The sequence below is a fragment of the Capricornis sumatraensis genome, chromosome 2 (genome assembly GCF_032405125.1).
Source record: "Capricornis sumatraensis isolate serow.1 chromosome 2, serow.2, whole genome shotgun sequence".
NCBI lineage: Eukaryota > Metazoa > Chordata > Mammalia > Artiodactyla > Bovidae > Capricornis > Capricornis sumatraensis.
This window is the reverse complement of record NC_091070.1, coordinates 204,145,416-204,169,155: the sequence shown is the minus strand read 5'-3', so window position 1 is coordinate 204,169,155 and position 23,740 is coordinate 204,145,416. Positions and strand designations below refer to the sequence as shown.

General features: G+C 42.7%; 1 protein-coding gene across 1 annotated transcript; it reads left to right on the top strand.

Moving 5' to 3' along the window:
• The first annotated feature begins 3,168 nt into the window (after window positions 1–3,168).
• YBX1 (Y-box binding protein 1) lies at window positions 3,169–22,116 on the top strand. Its single transcript, XM_068962955.1, has 8 exons — window positions 3,169–3,349; window positions 4,044–4,107; window positions 13,717–13,750; window positions 16,469–16,558; window positions 16,856–17,158; window positions 17,271–17,353; window positions 20,642–20,907; window positions 21,744–22,116. The coding sequence occupies exons 1-7, from the start codon at window positions 3,184–3,186 to the stop codon at window positions 20,874–20,876; spliced, it is 975 nt and encodes a 324-aa protein (XP_068819056.1). The 5' UTR covers window positions 3,169–3,183; the 3' UTR covers window positions 20,877–20,907; window positions 21,744–22,116.
• The last annotated feature ends 1,624 nt before the right edge of the window (window positions 22,117–23,740 follow it).

Here is a 23,740-nt window from a genome sequence, read left to right as displayed (position 1 = left end):
TTAAAGGTACACACCAGAGCTGTGGTCACTACACTGGGCTCTCAGGGTGACAGGGGGACTATGGTGTGGAGAGCTCCCACCCTGAAACGAGATAAATTTTGACATGAACTTTCTCCTCAGTGCTTCAGTACCATCTGCAGTGGTAGAGATGTAGCTACAAGGAAAACTAGTTTCTTATTTCTTGAATCGTTCATCTATCTTCATGTGCATTGAGCATGAAGAGAGAGCTTAGTAATTGGATGAGTAAGTAATGATACTTACAAGTAACACTTTAAAGACAAATGTTACAGAATTTATTTTTCTGCTTGAGAAGCCATCCCTTCACAGAGGTTACATAGGGAAAGTTGCTCACTTACTCTCAAAGGTGCTGCTACCATTATTCTAAGTGTCTTTGTAACTCCACTTTGCAAAGAAGCTCTCAAGCCTATAGGGCACACTTTTAAATGTCCCCAGTGTTGGCAGAATTGCCTTTGAGGAAACATTTTCTTTTTAACAGCCAAAAGTCACCTGGAGCTGGAACAGATGAATTGCAGCTCTGGGGCCGCAAACCTTTTCTCTTGAATTACTGGCACTGCTGCCTAGATAACCTCTCCTATCAGTACCTTCTTCTCTGATCCATCTTCCACATCACACCATATTTAATACATTAAGATACCATGTGTCAAGGACTGTGCTAGATGCCTCAGGAACTGGTAATCCTATAGGGGAGATGTAATGAGCACAGTACCGTGTGTGAGGAGAGGAGGGGTCTCCTAGTTAACACCTGAGGCAAGGTGTAGAGGATGAAGAGGCAAAGGAGAAAGGAAGAACAGAGGGAATGGTATGCAGTAATTCAAAGGAAGGGGTTGTAAAAAGTCACCTGGAAGGTTGGACCGGGGACGTGAAGGAAGAGTGCAAACTAAGCTTAGAGGTCATGCAAGGTCCTGCCAACCACATTAAGGAATCTGGACAATTCTGTGGGTGGTGTAGTCACTGAAAGATTTTAAGTAAGACAGTGTGGTGATCAGATGGCGGTTTCAAACACTGGATGTTGGCGTGGGAACTATTAGAGTAAGAAAAAAACGATAGCAGTGCTCTAAGCCAGAGTTTGGCAGACCAGGTATCTTCTATTTTTCAGTGGTTCATGACCTAAGGATGATTTTTAAATGTTTAAATAGTTGGGAAAGGGTTTAAACAGTTGGAAAATCTAAATATTTTGTGACAAAAAACTGCATGAGATTCAAATTTCCATAAGTTACTTTCTGGGAGGAACACAGATGCACTTGTTCACTGACTGCCTATGGTCACTTTCAGGCTCTATAAAGTTAAGTGGTTGAGACAGAATCATCTGACCCCTAGAGAAAAAGTGTGCTTACCCCTGGCTCTGGGGCTTCCCAGGTAGCCCGGTGGTAAAGAACCTGCCTGCCAATGCAGGAGACATGAGTTCCATCCCTGGGTTGGAAAGATCGCCTGGAGAAGGAAATGGCAACCCACTCCAGTATTGTTGCCTGGGAAATTCCACAGATAGGGCAATATGGTGGGCTGCAATCCATAGAGGTTACAGAGAGTCGGACACGACTTAGCAACTAAACCACCACCCCTACAATGAGCACTAGATGATGGCCTACATCAGAGTAGCAGCAGTAGGAATAAAGACTGGATTGGCATTTAGAGATTTTCTATGACTGATTCAGGGAGGCGTTTAGGAGGTGGAATTGACAGCCTAAATGATTCCGATAGGGTAAGGACTACCACACTAGCCTCCTAGGCGGCTTCCCTACTTCCAAGGTTCTAACCCATTCTCTACTCCCTAGCATTAAAAAAAAATCATTCCAGTCCCCATTTCAACTCTAAAATTACCCTTCTCACTATTGCCCTTAAGTTTCAGATAAAATGTTCCTAATTTAACCCTGCCTTCCTGTATAACCCAGCGTCTTCATTCTGGTCCTATATAACTACTTTAGCTGCATTTCCCCCAGACCCCCATCTCTTCCCTCTATGCCTTTGCATAAACCTCCATGTGCTTGAAGTCGCTTCTCTACCTTCTTCCCACGGCCACTCCCAAAACGCTTTGTGCGTTAGCAGCGCTGGGGTGTTTGGTACGTCGCATTTTGAATTTGTGCCTTCATCCCTAGACTGAGTTTAAGAAGGCTGCAAGTGGCGAACTTGTCCATCCCTGGGAGAGAGCAGACGCTTTATAAAGAACGAAGGTGCAGGGCTTCATCTACATCGCGTGGCAGCCTCAATTATGGCTGTTGTGAGAATAACATGCCTAGGTTGCTCAATAAACGTGAGTTGAAATTAAATCTTTTTGTGTGGCCAATACAAAAAGATGTGAATACTTAACAAGACAATCCTCCTGTGCTTGGAAGGCAGGTCCCCATGGAGTACACCCCCGCCCTCCGCCCTCAATATTTTTAACAGGGGCTTCCTAATAGCTAGCGTGATACCCCCCGCAGAGTGACTGGTTCGCCGTAAACCGACGCTCTTTGAATGGAGACGTTTAAGTATGTTCCAGAAACTCCCGGCTGTGCCGCGAGTACACGGCCATTGTAGAAAAGACGGCTCTATCTGCAGTAATGGTCTGAGGTCACAGGGACCATATTTGGAGCAGGGCGGGAGGGAGGCCTCCACATGCAGTTATGGTGTCGTCGGGCCCCGTTCCAAGCCCCCAGGTCAGGCCGGGTAATCCCGGCGCAGGCATCTGGCCGTACCTTTCCTTCGGCCAGGACACAACCCTGGACCTGGAGCCGGCCCACCCCGGCTGCAGCCTCGTGAAAGTCACGTCCCCTCTTGCCCGTCCTCTCGGGTTCTCTATGGTTCTCGTGGTGACTCTACTCTAATTCTAGTTCCGGTCTCTATGGCGGCAGCAGAGGCAGGAACGGTTGTAGGTCGGCCGAATTAGCCGCCTAAAGGCCAATGAGAGTGGAGGAGTGAAAGACTATTAGCCAATAGAAACTAGGAGTTGTGGTCAGGTGGTGAGATTGACAACACTATTGACCAGTGAACGATGCTTAGGGCGGGTCGCTCGCAGGGCTTATCCCGCCCGTCCCGCCATTCTCGCTAGTTCGATCGGTAGCGGGAGCGGAGAGCGGACCCCAGAGAGCCCTGAGCAGCCCCACCGCCGCCGCCGGCCTAGTTACCATCACACCCCGGGAGGAGCCGCAGCTGCCGCAGCCGGCCCCAGTCACCATCACCGCAACTATGAGCAGCGAGGCCGAGACCCAGCAGCCGCCCGCCGCCCCCCCCGCCGCCCCCGCCCTCAGCGCTGCCGACACCAAGCCCGGCACGACGGGCAGCGGCGCAGGGAGCGGCGGCCCGGGCGGCCTCACATCGGCGGCGCCTGCCGGCGGGGACAAGAAGGTCATCGGTGAGAACCGGACGTGGACGGGGGTGGGGCAAGTAGGGAAGTCTGGCGGCGGAACCGTTACCCGAAGCGGGGCGAGCCGGCGGGCGCGCGGCCGGCGGGGACCGTCTCGGCGGCGCGCGGCCTCCCCTCCCCCAGGCCCCCCCACTCGCGCCCTCGCGGACGCTGGCCCGCCCGGTCCGCGTGCCCGGCAAGCGCGCGCGCGCGCGCGCCGCCTCCCGCGCCCCCTGCGGACCCCGCGCGGCCGCGCGCCCCTCCCCCTGTGCGGCCGCGCGCCGCCGACCGCGTGTGCGGCGGGGTCCCTCCCCTCCGTGCCCGCCGGCCGCGTGCGCCCGGGCCCGCACGCCGTTGTTCCGTCCCCCACCCGCTCCCTTCCGCGTGTACCCTGAGGGCGCGGCGCGCCGCCTACGCAGGCCGGAGTGGGCCGGGCGGCTTCCCCCTTCTCACGTGCTCGCCGCCGCCCGCGGTCCCCGCGCACACCCAGCTCGGGCCCGCGCCCCGGGCCTGACCCGGGGCCTCTGCTGCGGTGGGTTCACCCACGTGGACCGTGCGGATGGCCGGCAGGCCCTGGGGAAAAAGGCTGTCAGGTGGCCATGGGTCTTTGCCAGGGAATGCGTGAGCCACCGGATGCTGAAGCGTGGCGGTTTTGAAAAAGGACGTCTAGTAATTGTGGGTTTTTTTTTCCTCTCTCCTTCAGCAACGAAGGTTTTGGGAACAGTAAAATGGTTCAATGTAAGAAACGGATATGGTTTCATCAACAGGTGAGATGACCGCCGCTGAAGCCCTGTCCTGCCTCTTGCATTGCTCTCCTCCATCTGTAGACTTTAGGAACTTGGGGCTGTTGGCGCTTGTGTAGGTTGCCATCCCTGGTGTAGGGCTAGTGGGGTTTTGTTTTCCTTGGTGACCGAAAGGATTAGGAGACGTAGAGATTGTCTTTGTTTTGTAGCTAAATGTTGATCTCTAGCTAACTTGAAAGATACAAAGCGATTTAAAAGGCAGGCGGAGTGAGTGAGCCATCTCTTACCAGTTAGGGAGAACTGAGAAAAAGCTAAGATCTGGTGTGATTTTGTTAGGCTTAGACCCCTCGCATTTTTATCCGTCATTCTTTTCTATGTTATTGAAATTGGTATTTGAAATTGTGAGCCGCTGTTTACTATGTAGGTTATTTACAACTTTTTAACCTTTGGAGGTAACGTGATTTGACAATGCAAGTATGTCATTTTGACTAAGGTCTTATTGCCTTATTCCTCCTACTTCCTTGTCCCCCCAAATCGTACCTGTTAAAGCTTTGGTTGTAGCTTCCAGGGACCTTAGTCCACGATTAAATTCGTCTTTGTATTTGAAGGCAGAGCTGCAAACTGCATCTTAAGGATTAACCCTTTGAGTTGTTTGTAGCAGTGGGATGGTGACGGCAGTTCGCTCACAGTGCTCTTCGTGGTCCCTGTCAGCCGGGCATCTTTTCCAAGATGGCTGCCCGGGCTGGTGGTGCAGCTACAGGGTGTAGAGCAGTGTGCCTGCTGACAGCGGTGTTGGCCTTACAGGTGTGATGCGGTCATCGCAGCGTTTTATTTCTTAACACCCCTGTTACACTGGATGTTTGAAAGAACTTCAAGAGTAAGAAGTAATACCGAATGTTTCTGAAATGGACTCTACTGAGGGAAACCAAGTGGGCAAGATCAAGCCTAGACACACAATTGGCTGGCAAAAACCCACTAGTTACTCAAACGCTCAGAAAGCAAAAGAGATTGTAAGCATTTGACGGTCTGTTTTCCACGTTTGCAGTTGAGGAAACATTTTGTTTCTTCCAGAATCTTTAGGAATTTTCCATCTGTTCTTACACTGCCTTGGGACAGGCCAAGGCCACATTTTCTCATCAGTTTTTTGATAATGGGTTACTAGTGAGGAAGGCAGGGACTGCTTTGATGCCAGTGTTTGACCACTTTTTAGGTGATCTCTGAATTTGTTAGTATTTCAGTCTTATTCTGATTTTACTTTGGCCTCACCCTTAAACCAGTGGTTTTCGAATTTGTGTGCTTACCTTGAAAGGATAAAAGTACACATTCCTGAGTTCGTTCTTAGCTTAGATTCATTGGGTCTGGAGTACATTTTTTAAGGAGAATTCCAGGTGATAATAGCCTGTGAGCCTTAGTTTGAGAAACACCGCTTTTGACCTTTGACCCAGTGTGGTGATAGGCTATCACAGGTGTGCCTATTAGGAGTGATCTATAATTTGCAGCCTTTTAAAAAGTAATTTGTGTTTTAAAGATTGTGGCATATATGTGCCTTCGGTTCTGCTGCATTTGTTAAATGGATCTAGATTATATTTGTAGGTGAACAGTTGATAATCCAAGATAAAAGCAGTTCTTCGGGTTCTAAGTTTATTCTGTGAGATACCATTCCTTTATCCATCTAACTTGTAATCAACTCTTTTGATCATCAGATAGGGCAAGTTAAATGTAAGTTGGCTTTTAATGATCCTTTGTTTGGATTGTCTTAACCACAGTGTTTTGTCAAACTAACTGGTTCAAATAAATGTGCTTCACATTTCTAAACTGGTTGTCTCAGTGATTCAGAGACTTTTGAACAAGACACTATAAAACCTAACAGAAGTTAAGTCCAGAAGAGGTTTACCTTGCTTAAGGGAAAATGTATAGCAAGTGGTTCAGGGCTGTAGGCACCTGGCTTTCCTGAGAGAGAGAGTGTGTGTGTGATGGGTGCTGTTCTTGAGGATACAGTGTATGGGATGATTGGTATAGGTCTAATTTTAACCTTGGGATTCTATGAATTATGTATTTTAGGTTCTTAAGTTTTTAAAATTTGTTAAAAATACATTTTTAATGTAAAAGTCCCCTTTAAAGGAATGTAGTTTCATTACAAACTTTTTTCAGTCTGTTATTGCTTGTGATAATTGTTAAAGCCTTGTTAGAATTGTTTTTTTAAGGATTGTATTGTATGAAAGGTGCCAAATAAATAACTGTTGATTTTAACACAGCAAATTTTTTGGCTTTGTTTTCTTAGGCTATGTAGTCTAGGAATTCATTGTTATTCCTTTGTGTTCTGTGACTATGAAAGATAATTGGATTATGTGACTAGAGGGGTTTATTAACCCCCGGAATTATTTTTCATTTTATAATGAAAAACTTCACTCAGGACTATTTGAGATAGCATTAGAAGGGTGGCATGGGGTCAGTCTTTTCAGGGTTTGATTACTCTGATTTTGAATCTAGAAACTGTTTCCTCTTTTGCTTCCACGTGTTGAGGATTAATCCATGCTCACCAAATTTAAGAAAGATTGACATGGATCAGTAACAACTTATTTTCCAGTTGGACATGCATCTTTTAGTGACCAGAAAAGAAATATTTTTCTGTTATCCAGAGTAGTTAAAATGCTAAATTAATTGTAAGGGGTGGCCAAGAAATTTTGAGCAAAGAGAATCGAATACAGAAGAGATCACAAACTGGTAATGTGCCTAATCTGTGAGTTTTTAAAGAGCTACTATTTTAGTTTGGGGGCCTTTAGTTCCAAGTAAATGAAAATCAGCTCACCAATTACATGTTACCACCTGTAATTGGGGTATGCATTCTTACCACATCTTTCAGGCTTAGTTTTCTCCTGTTGTTGACTTCCTTTCCTGCCTGGCCTCTGTTAATGCATTTGTGTTTATTACTTATTACCCAGGGTCTAGGAAAAGACTCAGCTGTCCCTCCCTAGAAAAATACTATATCGTGGCTCTCAGGTTTGGTCTCCCTTTAGGGGGCCTCCCTATTGGGGATTTCATGTGTATATAACTGATTCTTCATTACAGTGGTGGTAAGAGTAGCTAATGTTTATCAAATATTTATGCCAGGAACTATAATAAATGCTTAAAGTCAACTAATGGATTTAATCCTCAACATTTCAGGTATAGGTACTATGCCATGGCACAGAGAGATTGAGTAAACTTGCTCCAAGAAGTGTGGTTAGTAAGTAGCAGAGCTGGGATTTGAATTTATTTTCTCACATTGGAGTTTGTCTGCCCTAACTGCTGTTATGCTGTCTGCCTCGTCTTCAATTTGTTTGTTTCCGTATGGTTACAGATTGGGGGTGGAGGTGGTATTCTTGGCCATTTGAAAGGTTCTTAAATGATATCTAGCCTGTCGCTAGGACCCCTGTTTGCTGCTAGTTCCTCAGATTTGACAAGCTTTCTACTTCTCACTGCCTGTTTCATGTAGTTAGGGATTGCCATAATATAGTACTAGTTTAGTGTGCAGATTGTCTGCCTAATATTGGGAGGCAATTAAGGAATTATAGAAGAGAGTACTAGGCTTTATCTTTAAATTCGTTCTGTTTTTATATGATCTGTGAATCAGGAACCAGGTTTGCCTTTTAAATGTTGTTTAAAAGACAGGAAAATATACAGCAGTCTGTAACCCTACAAAGCCTGTTTTAAATATTTACTTGGCTCCACTGGGTCTTAGTTTTCATGTGGAATTCTAGTTCCTTGACCAGGAATTGAACCCAGGCCCCCTTGCGTTGGGAATGTGGAGTCTCGGCCACTGGACCACCAGGGAAGTCCCACAAAGCCTGTAAATTTTTAAAGTTTGTAGACCTGTAGAAAGATGATTGCCAAGCCTCTTAGGCTGTTAAAGTCAAACTGATCATAGCTTGATGACATGGGAAGAGCCAAGAAATCATAGGTAGTCTGTAACATAAATGAGTAAATGCTGTGGCACTAGAGAAAACTTGAAGATTTGATGGTGTGCTACGTGACTGAGCGACTTCACTTTCACTTCAAGGGGGCTGGAGGCATTAAAAGACATTTGAATGGTCCCCCAAATCTGATGTGTCATTGGCAGTCTTTTCAAAAACAGACTGTAGTTCTTAAGGCAGTGGCTTGTATGCAGAGTGCTCTAGGATTGATTCATGTGCTGATTGTTAGGCACTGATTGTGAGTTGGCCAGAAGTCATTTCACTAAGTTGTTGAGAGTTGAAACTTTTGTTTTTATAGCTATAGGATTATAAGTTAATTTATGCTCTTGGGCATATTAAATTATTAATGGCTTGGTGTGGTGGCCTTCAGATAATGGTGTAAGAACATTTATTGACATATGGTATGTCTCCTTTCGGGCAGTACTGTGGATTGGCACCTAGTGAAAAGAACGTTTCCTAAAATTTGAAGTTGGCTACGTGCTTTTTACCTTCATTGCGCTACATTAGGGACTTTGAAGAGCCTTTCATTTTCCTTAGATCCCTGCAGGATTTCCTTTTTCTTTGGCATTCTTTTAACTTAAAATGGCGTCCCCTTTTCTTCAGTCTCTTGCTGTCTGTGTGATTTCTTTTTCCTTGATGTCACTACTGTGACATCTTATATGCTGAATAAGAGCAAAATTGTATCAGTTCTTTTAGATAGGTGAGAAAGCTGTGTTTTCATTGTAAAAAATTTTTCAGTAGTGAATAATGTTCTGTGAACACCAAGAAGTAGAGAAACTGAATGTAAAATAGTTCAATAATGTTGACCATAATGTTGAAGTGATCAAATTAATTTGACTTGTCTTTGCCTTTGTTTTTTAAGGGCACTAGGAAACAAACTTAGATATTTGACTTCATAAATAAGGCAGCTTGCCCAAGATTATGTAGTTAATAATGGGAATAGCCAGGATTCCAACCTTGGCTCCAGTGATTTTGGTAAGGAGCTCTTAACTGTTGGGTTCTATATCTCATCTTGCCACTCTCTCCTCCTCCTTTGATTGATAGGCCTTCAGTTGAGTTCAGTCACTCAGTCGTGTTTGACTCTTTGCAACCCCATGAATCACAGCAGACCAGGCCTCCCTGTCCATCACCAGCTCCCGGAGTTCATTCAAACTCGGGTCCATCGAGTCGGTGATGCCATCCAGCCATCTCATCCTCTGTCGTCCCCTTCTCCTCCTGCCCCCAATCCCTCCCAGCATCAGAGTCTTTTCCAATGAGTCAACTCCTCGCATGAGGTGCCAAAGTACTGGAGTTGCAGCTTTAGCATCATTCCTTCCAAAGAACACCCAAGGCAAATTTCCTTTAGAATGGACGTGTTGGATCTCCTTGCAGTCCAAGGGACTCTCAGGAGTTTTCTCCACCACCACAGTTCAGAAGCATCAATTCTTTGGCACTCAGCCTTCTTCACAGTTCAACTCTCACATCCATACATGACCACAGGAAAAACCATAGCCTTGACTAGATGGACCTTTGTTGGCAAAGTAATGTCTCTGCTTTTTAATATGCTTTCTAGGTTAGTCATAACTTTCTTTCCAAGGAGTAAGTGTCTTTTAATTTCATGGCTGCAGTCACCATTTGCAGTGATTTTGGAGCCCAAAAAAACAAAGTCTGACACTGTTTCCACTGTTTCCCCATCTATGTCCCATGAAGTGATGGGACCAGATGCCATGATCTTCGTTTCTGAATGTTCAGCTTTAAGCCAACTTTTTCACTCTCCTCTTTCACTTTCATCAAGAAGCTCTTTAGTTCCTCTTCACTTTCTGCCATAAGGGTGGTGTCATCTGCATATCTGAGGTGATTGATATTTCTCCCGGCAATCTTGATTCCAGCTTGTGCTTCTTCCAGCCCAGACTTTCTCATGAGGTACTCTGCATATAAGTTAAATAAGCAGGGTGACAATATACAGCCTTGATGTACTCCTTTTCCTATTTGGAACCAGTCTGTTGTTCCATGTCCAGTTCTAACTGTTGCTTCCTGACCTCCATATAGGTTTCTCAAGAGGTGGGCCAGGTGGTCTGGGATTCCCATCTCTTTCAGAATTCTCCACAGTTTATTGTGATCCACACAGCCAAAGGCTTTGGCATAGTCAATAAAGCAGAAATAGATGTTTTTCTGGAACTCTCTTGCTTTTTCCATGATCCAGCGGATGTTGGCAATTTGATCTCTGGTTCCTCTGCCTTTTCGAAAACCAGCTTGGACATCTGGAAGCTCATGGTTCACATATTGCTGAAGTCTGGCTTGGAGAATTTTGAGCATTACTTTACTAGCGTGTGAGATGAGTGCAATTATGCAGTAGTTGGAGCATTCTTTGGCATTGCCTTTCTTTCGGATTGGAATGAAAACTGACCTTTTCCAGTCCTGTGGCCACTGCTGAGTTTTCCAAATTTGTTGGCATATTGAGTGCAGCACTTTCACAGCATCATCTTTCAGGATTTGAAATAGCTCCACTGGAATTCCATCACCTCCACAGGCTTTGTTCGTAGTGATGCTAGTTTCTAAGGCCCACTTGACTTCACATTCCAGAATGTCTGGCTCTAGGTGAGTGATCACCTCATCGTGACTCTCTGGGTTGTGAAGATCTTTTTTGTATAGTTCTTCTGTGTATTCTTGCCACCTCTTCTTAATATCTTCTGCTTCTGTTAACATACTGTAATATGCAACTGTGTTTGGTAATTCAGCTGCTGTATTAGACTGAATGGTGGCGGCCTTCTAGATAGAAATTCTTGAGGGTAAACCATGTCTTATTTTTATTTCTGGTGCTTAGCACAATGCCCAGTTAGCTAGCACAAGTAAATACCCAACGTTATTAAAGAATTGAATGAGGCCTTTGGGTTTGCTGTTCTTTCGTTGTCAGTCCTATGGCTACGGTAGATCAGAGGAAGAACTAATGAGGTGGAATAATATGGAAGAATAGACTTTGGAAAAAAGCTAAAAGTGGCAGTTATTGGGAATCAACAAACCCACACAGAACAGAACTGGTTTTATGTGGCTTGTGAGCAAAGAATGGCGTTTGCATCTCCCATGTGTTGAGGGTGGTGAGGGGCAGTATGTAGCAGAGCCCTGGTCCAGTTACACAGAATGTGACTGTGTTGCAGGTGAGGATGTGCAGAGATACTCCACCCGGCTTGTTATTTATTACTGTCCTCTCCCAAAATTAGAGAAACCGTATCCTGTAGTCTACCTGGAAATAATTTGGAAATAGGTAAAGATTTCCAGACGGTCCTTTCTGAGTTTTCAACTTGATAAAGACCAGGGCCTGTAGAGTCAGATTCTACCACTGTAAGCAGATGACCACATACTTCATTTTCCTAATTTGTAGAATGGGTGGTAATATAAGTAAAAGCACCCACCTTGGCATTGTGAGGATTGGTATGGTAAAATGCTTGGCAAAGTATCTGAAACTTAAATCCTCACAGTATAAGCTGTTACGTATTGCTTTTCCCCTGTGTAACAAGTTGCAGCTAGATCAACTGACTAGAGAAGTATTTGGTGAATTTTTAAAAATTCCCTTTACAACCCTAAAGTAAGATTCATAGACAACTGCTTTTCTTTTTATTGTGGTGTGTATTTTCAGTCTGTAAATACCTATTTGCAGCTACGTTAGAAAAAATGATATTAGCTACCCAGGTCCATGGACAGCTGCATTGATAGTAATGAAAAATCCCTCTCTTGAAAGTTGCCTTTTTTTTTTTTTTTTAAGGAAATTTTGATGCATATTACAACCATAAATTCCTTTTTTTTTTTCCCCCAAAAAAACTCCAGTAATAAATTTACTTAATGGAAGTCCAGTACCAAATGTCCTTTACCTTAATCATCTGGCAAGTCTTATATCCTTTACTCGCGGTAATGAAAGTAACGCCCCTGTCTTTGGAACAACCTTAGAGCTTGAAATTCAGTCGTGTTGCATCTGAAAACTAGTGGTGGCTGTGGAATTGTGTGATGTATGTGGACCTGTTTGACAGATGGATACTCCAACCGGCTGTTAATTCCTAAGTGTTCCTAATACTCAATGGGGCTTCCCTGATGACTCAGTGGTAAAGAATCTACCTGCCATTGCAGGAGACTCTGGTTTGATCCCTGGATTGGGAAGATCACCTGGAGAAGGAAATGACAACCCACTCCAGTTCTCTTGCTTGGGAAATCCCATGGACAGAGGAGCCTGGCAGGCCACAGTCCATGGGGTTGCAGAGTCAGACACAACTTAGTGACTAAACAACAATACTCAGCTAGTTTATAAGGTCAATTTTCACTCACCCTGCCTTGGGTGGGGTGTGTGTGTGTTTGAAGAGTGTAAATTAATCCTGTTTGCGAGAATGTCAGAATGGGATTATGATAATCCTATGCTGTATGGATTCTTTGGTGCATAAACACTAGAATGTTTAGTCCTTTCTCAACTCTGACCTACTGACAGCAGGGTGGGGTGAGTCAGGAAAGGTCTAGAAATGTTGCTTCTCCAGGGGCTCTTTTTACTAGTAGTATCATCACATTAATTCCCAATCTCTAGAAAGTCAAAGCATTCACCACTGCCCCCTCACTGCTAACATCCATTCATTCACAGTTTTTCCCCTATTTAACAACAGACTAAAGATGGGTGTGGATTTCCCAGGTAGTTCTGTAGTAAAGACTCTGCCTGCAGTGCAGGAGACCTAGGTTCAGTCCCTGGATTGGGAAGATCCCCTGGAGAAGGACATGGCAACCCACTCCAGTATTCTTGCCCGGGAAATCCCATGGATGGTGGAGCCTGGTGGGCTACAGTCCATGGGGGTCACAAAAGAGACAACTAAACAACAAAGATTGGTGTAAAAATGATGCCTTAAAACAAAGTAAAAGAGGGTTGTGTGCTAGTGAAAAGTTGCATTCATCTTCACTTCCTGGTTTTCTGGCGCAAACAGTGCTTGCCATGTGAATGATGTCGGTATTGGTAGTATTCATACTTGTACTTCATTGTAATCTGTCGCTTTATTTTAATCAGTACTTTATTTTTACCAGCACTTTCTGTTCATGGCAAAGTTGAACAGAAAATACATAGTTCCCATGTACCCCAGGCCTTCAGATTGTATCCATGACCACCTCTGCTATACTGTACCAAGTGATACATTTGTTTAAATTGACAAATCTACATTTGACACCATTGTTTATTGCTCAAAGTCCATAGTTTACATTTAGGGCTCACTTCTGGTATTGTACATTCTGAGGTCGTCCTTATACCCTCAGTGAAAGTTGAGAATTGGGGATGGTAAAGATGAAGTAGGAAGGAAGCTAGTTAATTGATGAGAGTATGTTCATGATCTCTTCTACTTAAGTTAGTAACAATGTTCTTAGAGGTACCAATGGCTTGTGCTGGAATACTTTTAGTGTTTAGTAGAATGAGAAGCGACAATATATGTTGCTAGTCACTTCTGTCCTCTTAATGGCTTTGTAGCCCACACTTTTTATTTGTCTTTTTCCTTTTGTAGTCCTTCTGAAGTAGGTGGTGAGACGATTGTTAGTAAACCATTGTGATTTACTGGTTGTGTTTCTGTTTCGATTCTTAATTTCCTTCCTAGTGGCTGGTTGGCAGCCAAAGCGTATTGTTAATCTTTGGCAACATGCATCGTAGTGTTCAGTTTTCTAACTTGTTCTACTTGCTTCTGTCTTGTAGGAATGACACCAAGGAAGATGTATTTGTACACCAGGTGAGTGCTCCTGTGGCTATTTACACTTCTGGCTCAACACTTGTGAGAAGAAAAGGGTGTATGTCTTCTGAACTATTGTTCCTTGTAAAAAAGGTTTATTAAGTCCACTTACCAAACAGTTTAGTTCCCACAGGAAGAGGGGTACTACAGCTTAAATGTGTACATTAAAACATTGTGTTGGCAGTTCACTTAATTAAAATAGGCCTTTCGTGTTGGTATTTTGTTTTGTTAATAGCTGTAACTTTTTTAAATGTTGAATTCACTTGATTCCTTACACTAAATTTTCAAACCTAATTTCAGACAAACTGAAAACCTCCAGTAATCTAAATTCGAACCGTACTGTTGCTGACCATGACACACTCAAATGCTGTTAGAATTACCTCTGACAGATGACAGTAGTGATGGGGGAAATAGGCCAAAGCTGCAAAATACATTGATTTGAGACAAATGTTGAAAAACTAGACATTGTAGCATAGATCCTTCTGTTTATTCTAAAGTACTTAGAATGGGTAAGATATGTTTTTATGTTTGGAGAATTTTTACCAGCTTGCCAAATTTAGAAATCCTTGCTAGTTGAAGGTTAAGTGAAAGGGTGGTATGGCAAGGTTGGTAATTGCTTATTGAATAGTTTTTAGATTCACCTTAGTGTTTGAGAGGGAAGAACTGCCAGGATAGGTGCTGCATGCCAAGCTCTCGTCCACAAGCACTATTTAAGGGAAGTGTTCGGGAAAACTGTAAACGTTAAGAAGTTTATTGTTTAAGCCGCTGCCAAGTGAACACTGATACTTCAACCTTAAGTATATCATAGGTTTCATTGGACTTAATTTCCTCCATAGGAATGCAATGGGCAATGGGTAGGGAAAATGTTTAGGAATGCATACTTCTATGAATTCTGCCAGGGGGGAGTGGATTTGTTTTGTTTTGTTTTGTTTTTTTACTGAGACTATTGAAATATTACTGACTTGTATTGAAAATCGCTCTTTAAGAACTTTTTAACCACTGTACTGTGATTTAGACATCAAAAGACAGTCAGTCTCCACACTCGTGCCTTTATTCAGGCAGGTGTGAGCTTGGCTGGCAGCATACTTCCTTGGAAAGGCTGCCTTAAGTTGGTGTTGTGTAGCTCTCTGCATTGACCTGTAGACCACTCAATGATAATTGAGAGGGAGTCCAGATCAATTTCTAGGTACATCCAAAACCCTGTTCAGTAATCACAGGGTCAAACATTAAGTATGGAAACATTTAAATTCTAAACAAATAAAAGACTGCTCAGGCAAAATATTGTATTAAAACAAATGTTTGTTTTATAAAATTGAATACCAATAGTTAATCTGTTTCTTACTTCCTTCTGCATATTCGAAGGAATTTGCAGACTTGGATACAAGAGACAGACAGCAAGGCTTGCCAGTCTTGCTGCCTTTGGGCAACAGTGAAGGGTCTGGGAATGTGCAGGAGAGAATTGATACTCACCAAAACAAGAGTGTGGGGTTTTAATTAACCCATATTTCTGCTATCCCCTATGACTGCAGATAATTGAGAGTTACATGAAAGGTATGGAAACTTTGTGACAGTTTAGATGACAGATGAGATCGATTATTTGGCTGAACACATGTCACCCACTTGTACCAACCCACAAGTTGTCACCAACATGCTTTCCTCTTTATTTTGGAGGTGGTTTCAACATTTAGTTGTTTCTTAGGACTTTGGCTGCTCAGGTCTTGGTGGTGTTACAAGGAGACTGCAGTTCTGGGCAACTTTAGCTTAATTGGCTTCAGATTTGTTGGTTGTCCTGCCTCCTCTGGAATGGAAATGCATGGGTGATCCCGTAATGGATACCGCTGTGATATAGTAGAATGAACATGGGATTTGGAGTCCCGAGACCTGGATTTAGAAAAGTCCATACTCTGTCACTTACTTTGTGACCTTGGGCAAGTCCCCTGACTTTTAAAGCCTGTTTTATTACCCTAAAAGAGGAATGAATAATGATGCCTCACATCTTCATAATGCGATCGAGTGGGTAATGCATGAAAGTACTTCATGGAAGTATTAAATATGAGATGTTATTCTTCCCCTTTAGTTTTGTTATACAAGTCTAGAGAATGAGTAACAATGAGAGATTTAATGTATTCTGGGGAGGTAATAACCCACAGAATATTAAAAAGTGTCATAGTTAATTCATGGGAATTGCATTTCCATTGAAGTATTCCCACAATCAGGTTGGAAGGGATTTTGGTTGACATTTGTAACAGAGTTTGATATGGTAACACAGGGACAAAGTTGGTTTGGTCAACTTTGAAGCATGCAAAACTAAACTCGCCTGTCATCTAAACTGGCCCTGTGTGGGGCTCGCTTCTATATTAAGTGCAGTCTTTGGGGATAGGTGGATATCCTCATTTTGTTCAAAGCTACATTTAATGCTTTTGCAAAAAGCATTTTAAAATATATGTTTATAGTTGTGTTTGTCTTGCGTGTTAAATGACTTGTTTTAGTTTGGAAAATAGTGATAAAATGCTGGGGCCTTGTAAGATTGGAGTATTTTGGTTGAGGTTGGGGGTAGCACTGGTCCTTGTTTTCCTAAATTTATTGATGGTTTGGTCTTATTTAAAGCTAATTTTACTTGTATATCCAAGTTAAAATAATATTGACTCTGGTACATTTTAAATGAAAAAGCACATTATTCTCCCCTGTTAATCTATTTTTGGAATGTGATATTACTAGACTGCCATAAAGAAGAATAACCCCAGGAAGTACCTTCGCAGTGTAGGAGATGGAGAGACTGTGGAGTTTGATGTTGTTGAAGGAGAAAAGGTGAGGATGCTTTTTGTGTAAAGGTTTGACTTCAGTATGGAAATATTTTGGAGATCTCATCCATTAGGATGGTGGCTCTAAGGTGGATGGATGGGTCAGGTGACCACTTGAACACAGGTGCACCAACCCTAATGTGCTGGCTGCAGATAGAGGGCTACCTCTTCAGAACAGTGAGGAGCTAGTGTTAAATCATTTCTCTGCACCCCTGGCCACAGAGACCCTTTTGTACTTTTTGTGTGCGTTTTGCTGCGTGTCCTTAATTCCATTGTCACTATGACTATATGATGGCTTTTGTAGGGTGCGGAGGCAGCGAACGTTACAGGCCCTGGTGGAGTTCCAGTGCAAGGCAGTAAATACGCAGCAGACCGTAACCATTATAGACGCTATCCACGTCGCAGGGGTCCTCCACGCAATTACCAGCAGAATTACCAGAATAGTGAGAGTGGGGAAAAGAATGAGGGATCGGAGAGCGCTCCCGAAGGCCAGGCCCAACAGCGCCGGCCCTACCGCAGGCGGAGGTTCCCACCTTACTACATGCGGAGACCCTACGGGCGTCGACCACAGTACTCCAACCCTCCTGTGCAGGGAGAAGTGATGGAGGTAAATGGATTTTATTTCCTTTTAACTGCTGCTGTATTCAGACTTTGTCTGGTTGGGGTTTGCGCTGATGTAAATGGAGTAAAATTTGGCTTGGTCTCCATTGCCTTTTCAGGGTGCTGACAACCAAGGTGCCGGAGAACAAGGCAGACCAGTGAGACAGAACCTGTATCGGGGCTACAGACCACGATTCCGCAGGTGCGGCTTGCGTTTAGAGTTGACTCGAGCGCGTGCTACGACTCGGCAACAGCATGCTGCTTCTGCAGGCTTTTTCAGTCATTTGTCTGTTAACACTTCACATTTTCTTTCATCAGATGCCTAAGAGGTGAACCTGAAGTCAGTTATCTTTGAGAATGTGTTCTTTGCATCTTGGCTGGCACTGGTTAAAAACAGCTTTATAGATGTGGTCTACTTTTTGCAGTTGGTTTTGTTTTTGTTTTACTCTAATGAGGGTATGGAATTTCCCATTTCTGTCCTTTACCAGGTAAGAGAATGGTAGTTTAAACTGCATTGTATTATAACTTTAAGACCTGATTCATTGGGAGGGAGAAAAGTAAAGGTAAGCATACCTTTTTAACAGAAGGTGTTTAATTATTAGAGGAATTAGGGTAGAGCTTCACAGGCCAGATAGGTTTAATGCATATACGTAGTAAAAGGTCTTAGAATATTGAGTCTCCAGATGTGATCCCTAAAACTAACAGGTAGCACCTGTGTCTAAACCTAGACACAGATACCTTGTTGAAATACTGCAAACAATCACAATATCAGCTCTTAAATAGTGATAAATGTTTATCTGTGATAGTGATCAACGGTCTAAAATAGGCTTTCATACTCTGTCCCTTTAAATCCCAAGGGCAGTATCCTTGGTCTACTTTTTGTTACGTTGTAGAACTTTTCCAATTTTCTACCTATTTTCATTGGCGTGTTTAAAAACAGCACATGAATTTTTGTTGAGTGCTTCAGTTTTATTTAATGGTCTCATTTGAATATATTTATTATAATCTATCGATGAATGCAGGGCTTTCCAAACTATTTAGTCAGGAATTTTTTGTTTGAATAGTAAATGACACATGCTACTTATAATCCAGGGGGTGAAATAATTGATGCAGATCCAAGAGCGAATTGTGAGAAATCTGAGATCAGTATAGCAGGAGTTTTGCTGAAAGGAAGATAGATGAGGTGGCAGTAAAGGGAAAGGAATCATTAAGAAAGGATTTTTTTTGTTTGAGAAATAAGAGCTTATTTGTAGGCTGAAAAATGCAATTTAAAAAAAAGGATACTTGTCAGAATTATCTGCTGCAGCTATCTTCAGTTAGGATTGGGTTTGGTCCATGTAATGGGATGTCTTTTGCTGGGAACCATGGATGTTGCATGTGTAAAAAGCCAGAGTTTATGGGCACCAGTGTGTTGGTGAAGTCAAAAGGAAAGGGGTGAGAGGTTTGGGACAAATACGTGAAATTATCTGTAGAAGAGAAATAGGGGAAGTCAAGTAACAGTGATCACAAATTTAAAGTGGGTCCACCAGACATGCTTGTGTTTTTCCAGCCATTTTGAGCAGCAGCCTGAGATTAAGCAGAGTTAGATTTGTTCAGCATTTGTCTACTCAAAGATACTGGGTTTGGGTTTGATAATCTTTAGTGGTAGACCTTGCACTTAGAGAGAAAGGAGAGAAGAGGATTAAGGAAGAGTTAAGGGACAGAATGATCGTAGGATTGTTGGATTACAGGTCCTAGTGGACATAAGAGTGGGAGAACAAGGCTTCTGGAATACACCAGGAAAAGAAGGAAAGGGCGACTGGAGGGCAGAGTGCTTGAAACTGAGGGAAGCTAAGTAGCGAACAGGAGTTGCATGGGAGGCAAAGTGGCCGCCTCGTGCAAAGAGCTGACAAGTTGGAAAAGACCCTGATGCTGGGAGGGACTGGGGGCAGGAGGAGAAGGGGACAACGGAGGATGAGATGACTGGATGGCATCACCAACTCGATGGACGTGAGTCTGAGTGAACTCCGGGAGATGGTGATGGACAGGGAGGCCTGGCGTGCTGCGATTCATGGGATCGCAAAGAGCTGGACACGACTGAACGACTGAACTGAACTGAAAGAATCTAAAAGCCCATGTTATGTGGAACTGTCGTGATAATTACAGTAGGAAAAGGGCAGTAAAATGGAACATGACATTAAGATTTGAAAGGTGGGATTTTAGAATTCAAAAGGCTACAGGGGAGGGCCAGGGCAGTTTTGCCAAAGACTGGTCAGGAGTTCCCAAACATGTGGGAAAACCGTTTCAGGAGAAGAGGTGGTGGGGGCTGTGGGGGGCGGGGGAAGTTGGGAGGGGTAGGTGGAAGACTGGAGGGGTTAGAGGTGAAAAATGGAATCTTAAATAGTTAGAGCTGGAATGACCTACACAGGTGTAAAGGCATGCTGATAATCTTGGTGTTTAAAGTGTGTGACTCAGTGGTTTTTCGTATATTCACACCAGCCCCTGGCTACTGCTTTCCTTGTCTCTGTATTTGCCTAGTTTGTGTCTGGCTTTCACCTCGTGTATTTGTCATTCATGCCTTTATCATTAGTACTTGATTTCTTTTTATGACTAAATCAGGTTCCATTGTATGGATATTACATTTTGTTCTTCGTTAACTTGGTTGATGGGCATTTGGGTTATTTTCACATCTTGCTGTGCATGTTAAAATAATGCGTGGCGGATATTGTTTTGGATACAGATCTAGAAGTAGAACTGCTAGGTCATTTAGTCTCCAAGCTGTTCTGCAAAGCTGCTGAACCATTTTATAGCCAGACCAGCCAGCAATGCATTGAGGGGTTTTTCCGCCCCCTCCCCAGTGTGATTGTTTTCAGCTCTCCTGGTGTGTATGAAGTGGTTTTGATCTGCCTTTCCCAAACTAATGGTTGCTGTGTACTTTGATTTATATGAAGATAATACCTTTTCTCTGGTTTTGATTTCTGCTTTTTTTAAAAAAAACAAATGTTCATCTATAAAGTTTAGCACTTGTTTCCAAACCTGGTTACTTTAATACCCATGTTTTTAAATAGCATTAGGGTATTGATGGTATTGTACAGCTTTAGTCCTTTCATGGCTAACTTTGGAATAGGTTATACTATGGGTATTTTGAATAATATGAGTGTGTTGTTCAGTCATTAAGTCGTGTCCAAGTCTTTGTGGCCTCATGGACTGCAGCACTCCAGGCTCCCCAACATTCACTTAACTATCTATGAATATATTGAGTATATATATGGATATATGGGGTAATATGAGACTGTTAAAATCAGTTGTAAACGGTCATCTTAGTTTACACTTCCAAATCCTTTTACCAAATCGTCATACTCAATTTGTGAAGTAAAAACCAAGTTTACTCTTTCAGTTTTGATAAATTACCTGCATACCACTTGATAAACAGAAAGAGCAGATGTGTTGACCTGGTGACTTGATTAAAGAAAGGTTTTATCATTGCAAGCTTCCACAATGTTCATTCCAGGGGCCCTCCTCGCCAAAGACAGCCCAGAGAGGACGGCAATGAAGAAGATAAGGAAAACCAAGGAGATGAGACCCAAGGTCAGCAGCCACCTCAACGTCGGTACCGCCGCAACTTCAATTACCGACGCAGACGCCCAGAAAACCCTAAACCACAAGATGGCAAAGAGACAAAAGCAGCCGATCCACCAGCTGAGAATTCGTCCGCTCCCGAGGCTGAGCAGGGCGGGGCTGAGTAAATGCCGGCTTACCATCTCTACCATCATCCGGGTAAGTAAGCCTCGATGGCCCTCTGGGCAGTCATGAGTGATGTCCATTAATGAAAGAGAGGAAAACCCAGTTCATCAGGTAAGGTAAGCCACTTAAACTTACGGTGTCTTCTACCCAAACTAATCTTAAGATGACTTGAATGTCATTTTGTTAATGGATTGTATATCAGAGCCATACTTTGGCCTAGCTTTGCATTGTATCTTTTGTATTAGGGCTTTTTTGTCAACTTTCTTGGATGATTTTAAAGTAAGCTAGAGAAGGAAATGGCAACCCACTCCAGTATTCTTACCTGAAAAATTCTGTGGACAGAGGAGCTTGGTGGGCTGTAGTCCATGGGGGTTGTTAAGAGTCGGACATGACTGAGTGCACACACAAACACCAGTAAGCTGAGGAAAGTCTTGCTAACTACAAGTAATTACATTGTGAGATTCTTCATTTTCAAAAATAAGTGGGATGGCTACTCACATTAAAAACGTAGGTGATGATGACCAGGATGGTCTGTTTGAGGAACGTGGTGGCTTTGGCATTACATCATCAATTCTAAAATTAAGAGGATTCCCTTTTTACTTGATTCTAGGAGACATGTATTTGTCTCTGACTCTAGAATTACCATTTTCAGCCAGTGAGACTTTCTCCCCCTATTTTGAGTGTCAAAGGTCATTCAGAACCTATGAGTAACCATTCTTATTATATGGCAATGCCCGCTCCTGTTATGAACTGCTGTGTAAAGGTAAACCAGTATGAGATGTGTTCCCTGCCTAGCTAATTTGAGATACTGAAAGATTGCAGTGAACTATAGAAGGTAATTAGAAAACTTTTTTTTTTCTCTCTTACAGTTTAGTCATCCAACAAGAAGAAATGAATATGAAATTCCAGCAATAAGAAATGAACAAAAGATTGGAGCTGAAGACCTTAAGTGCTTGCTTTTTGCCTGTTGACCAGATAACTAGAACTATCTGCATTATCTATGCAGCATGGGGTTTTTATTATTTTTACCTAAAGATGTCTCTTTTTGGTAATGACAAACGTGTTTTTTAAAAAAAAAAAAAAGCCTGTTTTTTCTCAATACACCTTTAAAGGTTTTTAAATTGTTTCATATCTGGTCAAGTTGAGATTTTTAAGAACCTCATTTTTAATTTGTAATAAAAGTTTACAGCTTGATTTTTTCAAAAAAAAAAAGTCAACAAACTGCAAGCACCTGTTAATAAAGGTCTTAAATAATTGTCTTTGTTGTATATTTCTGCCTTGCTTTTTTAGTTTATAAGTACTTAGCTGGTTATTAACTTAAATCTCTGCAGATAGGTGATACTTAGTGGTATTTACTCAAGGAAATGTTCTTAAAATGTGTAATCATTTGTTGAGTAGCATACCTGTACTGAAAATTAGAATTTGCTACGATAATCTGGCCATTTTCCATTCAGTGAGTTCCTTTTACTGGGAGGCAGTGGTAAAGAGAGGGCATGTTCTAGTGGAGACTAACAGAACTGTGAGTTATTTCAGCCTGCAGATTGAAGGACACCCACCTTAGTTAGCAGGTGTCTGCCGCAGAGATTGCTGTACTCAGTAAACACAGCTCAGCTCCTTTACTTGGGTACTAGAGATGGTAACCACAAATGATGGAATGCTTGTGGGAAGGCTGCTTAAAGAATATAGAGGTCAGTGACATTCATTTTGTCCTCAGCACCCTTGTAACGTAAGCATGTTCCATATTTTATAGTGTCTTACTTTCCTTTATAGAATATTTGATGACTGCTATCCAGAGACATTCTGGACTGTTCTGGCCAGTTTTGGAGACCTTAGGGATATACAGTTGGCTAGAGAGGCATATCTGGAAGTCATGCAGTGCTCTGTGCCTGTTCAGAATGGGCTTGGCATTCACAGAACTGAGAGTTGCTTTGCAGTGGTAGTTTTGGTTCAGGGGACTGGTGAATAAAGTGGGAAAAAATAGGCAAGTAGCTGGGCTAGTATCAGTTAACACCTTGAAATGCCTTTTCTCAATTTGGGACCAACTCTTTGGATGGTATGGACAATTGAGCACTGCTCATGGTATGTAAAATGTAGTGTTTTTTTTAACAGTTGCATGCATTAGGATATATGTTGTGGGAAATGATTTCAACATTGCTTATATAATCCAATGATGTAAGAATGTGATTTTGAAAACCATGGCAAGGAAGAAAGCTTTTTGTGATGAGCCTTGCTGCCAGTGTTGCAAACAGAACATTGTTTTTCTCTTGTGTATTTTTCTTATGTCACCCAGCACCTCATGCTGAGTTCACTATGTATGAGGACTAGACAGCCTAGAGGGGGCGGTGGCCGCAGTCCTCTGCTGCAGCGACTTCCTCTGACAGCTCTACCCTAGCTGCTTACCCTTGAGTCAGGTTTTCCCGCTGTAAGTTTGAATACCTCATGTTCCTGAAGAGCTGTGCAGCTGGAGCACAGGAATATGGTAAGGAACTGAGTGCCAATTCAGTCAAATCAAGTTTGTTGTCTGTTATTATTCCTTTAAAATTAATTTAGGATGCTCTTGGTTTCTGTTGAAGCTCGTACTGGGTGGCCTAGGCAGTCAGGTAATACTTAAGGAATAGGTGATAGTGGTAACAAACCAGAAGAGCTTGTAGTCAAGAATGGATAATCAGTAAAGAGCGAAAATTTATTTCATATAAGAAATATAGTAGTATCAAGGAAATGCATGCAGAACTAAGTAGCATTTTCCAAAAATCTGGGAGGAAGCAAAACTATTGAAAGATGTTAAAGTGAAATGAAGATTTACATGTTCATGGATATTGAGAATGATGTCAATCCCATCTATACAAATTCAATTTTTTTTTTAATG

Bases quoted from the DNA above. Each gene is read 5' to 3' on its own strand.
- YBX1 (XM_068962955.1), top strand. From the start codon at position 3,184: ATGAGCAGCGAGGCCGAGACCCAGCAGCCGCCCGCCGCCCCCCCCGCC. The intron at 13,751-16,468 runs GTGAGTGCTCCT...TGATATTACTAG, and splicing joins AAGATGTATTTGTACACCAG to ACTGCCATAAAGAAGAATAA. The intron at 16,559-16,855 runs GTGAGGATGCTT...TGGCTTTTGTAG, and splicing joins ATGTTGTTGAAGGAGAAAAG to GGTGCGGAGGCAGCGAACGT.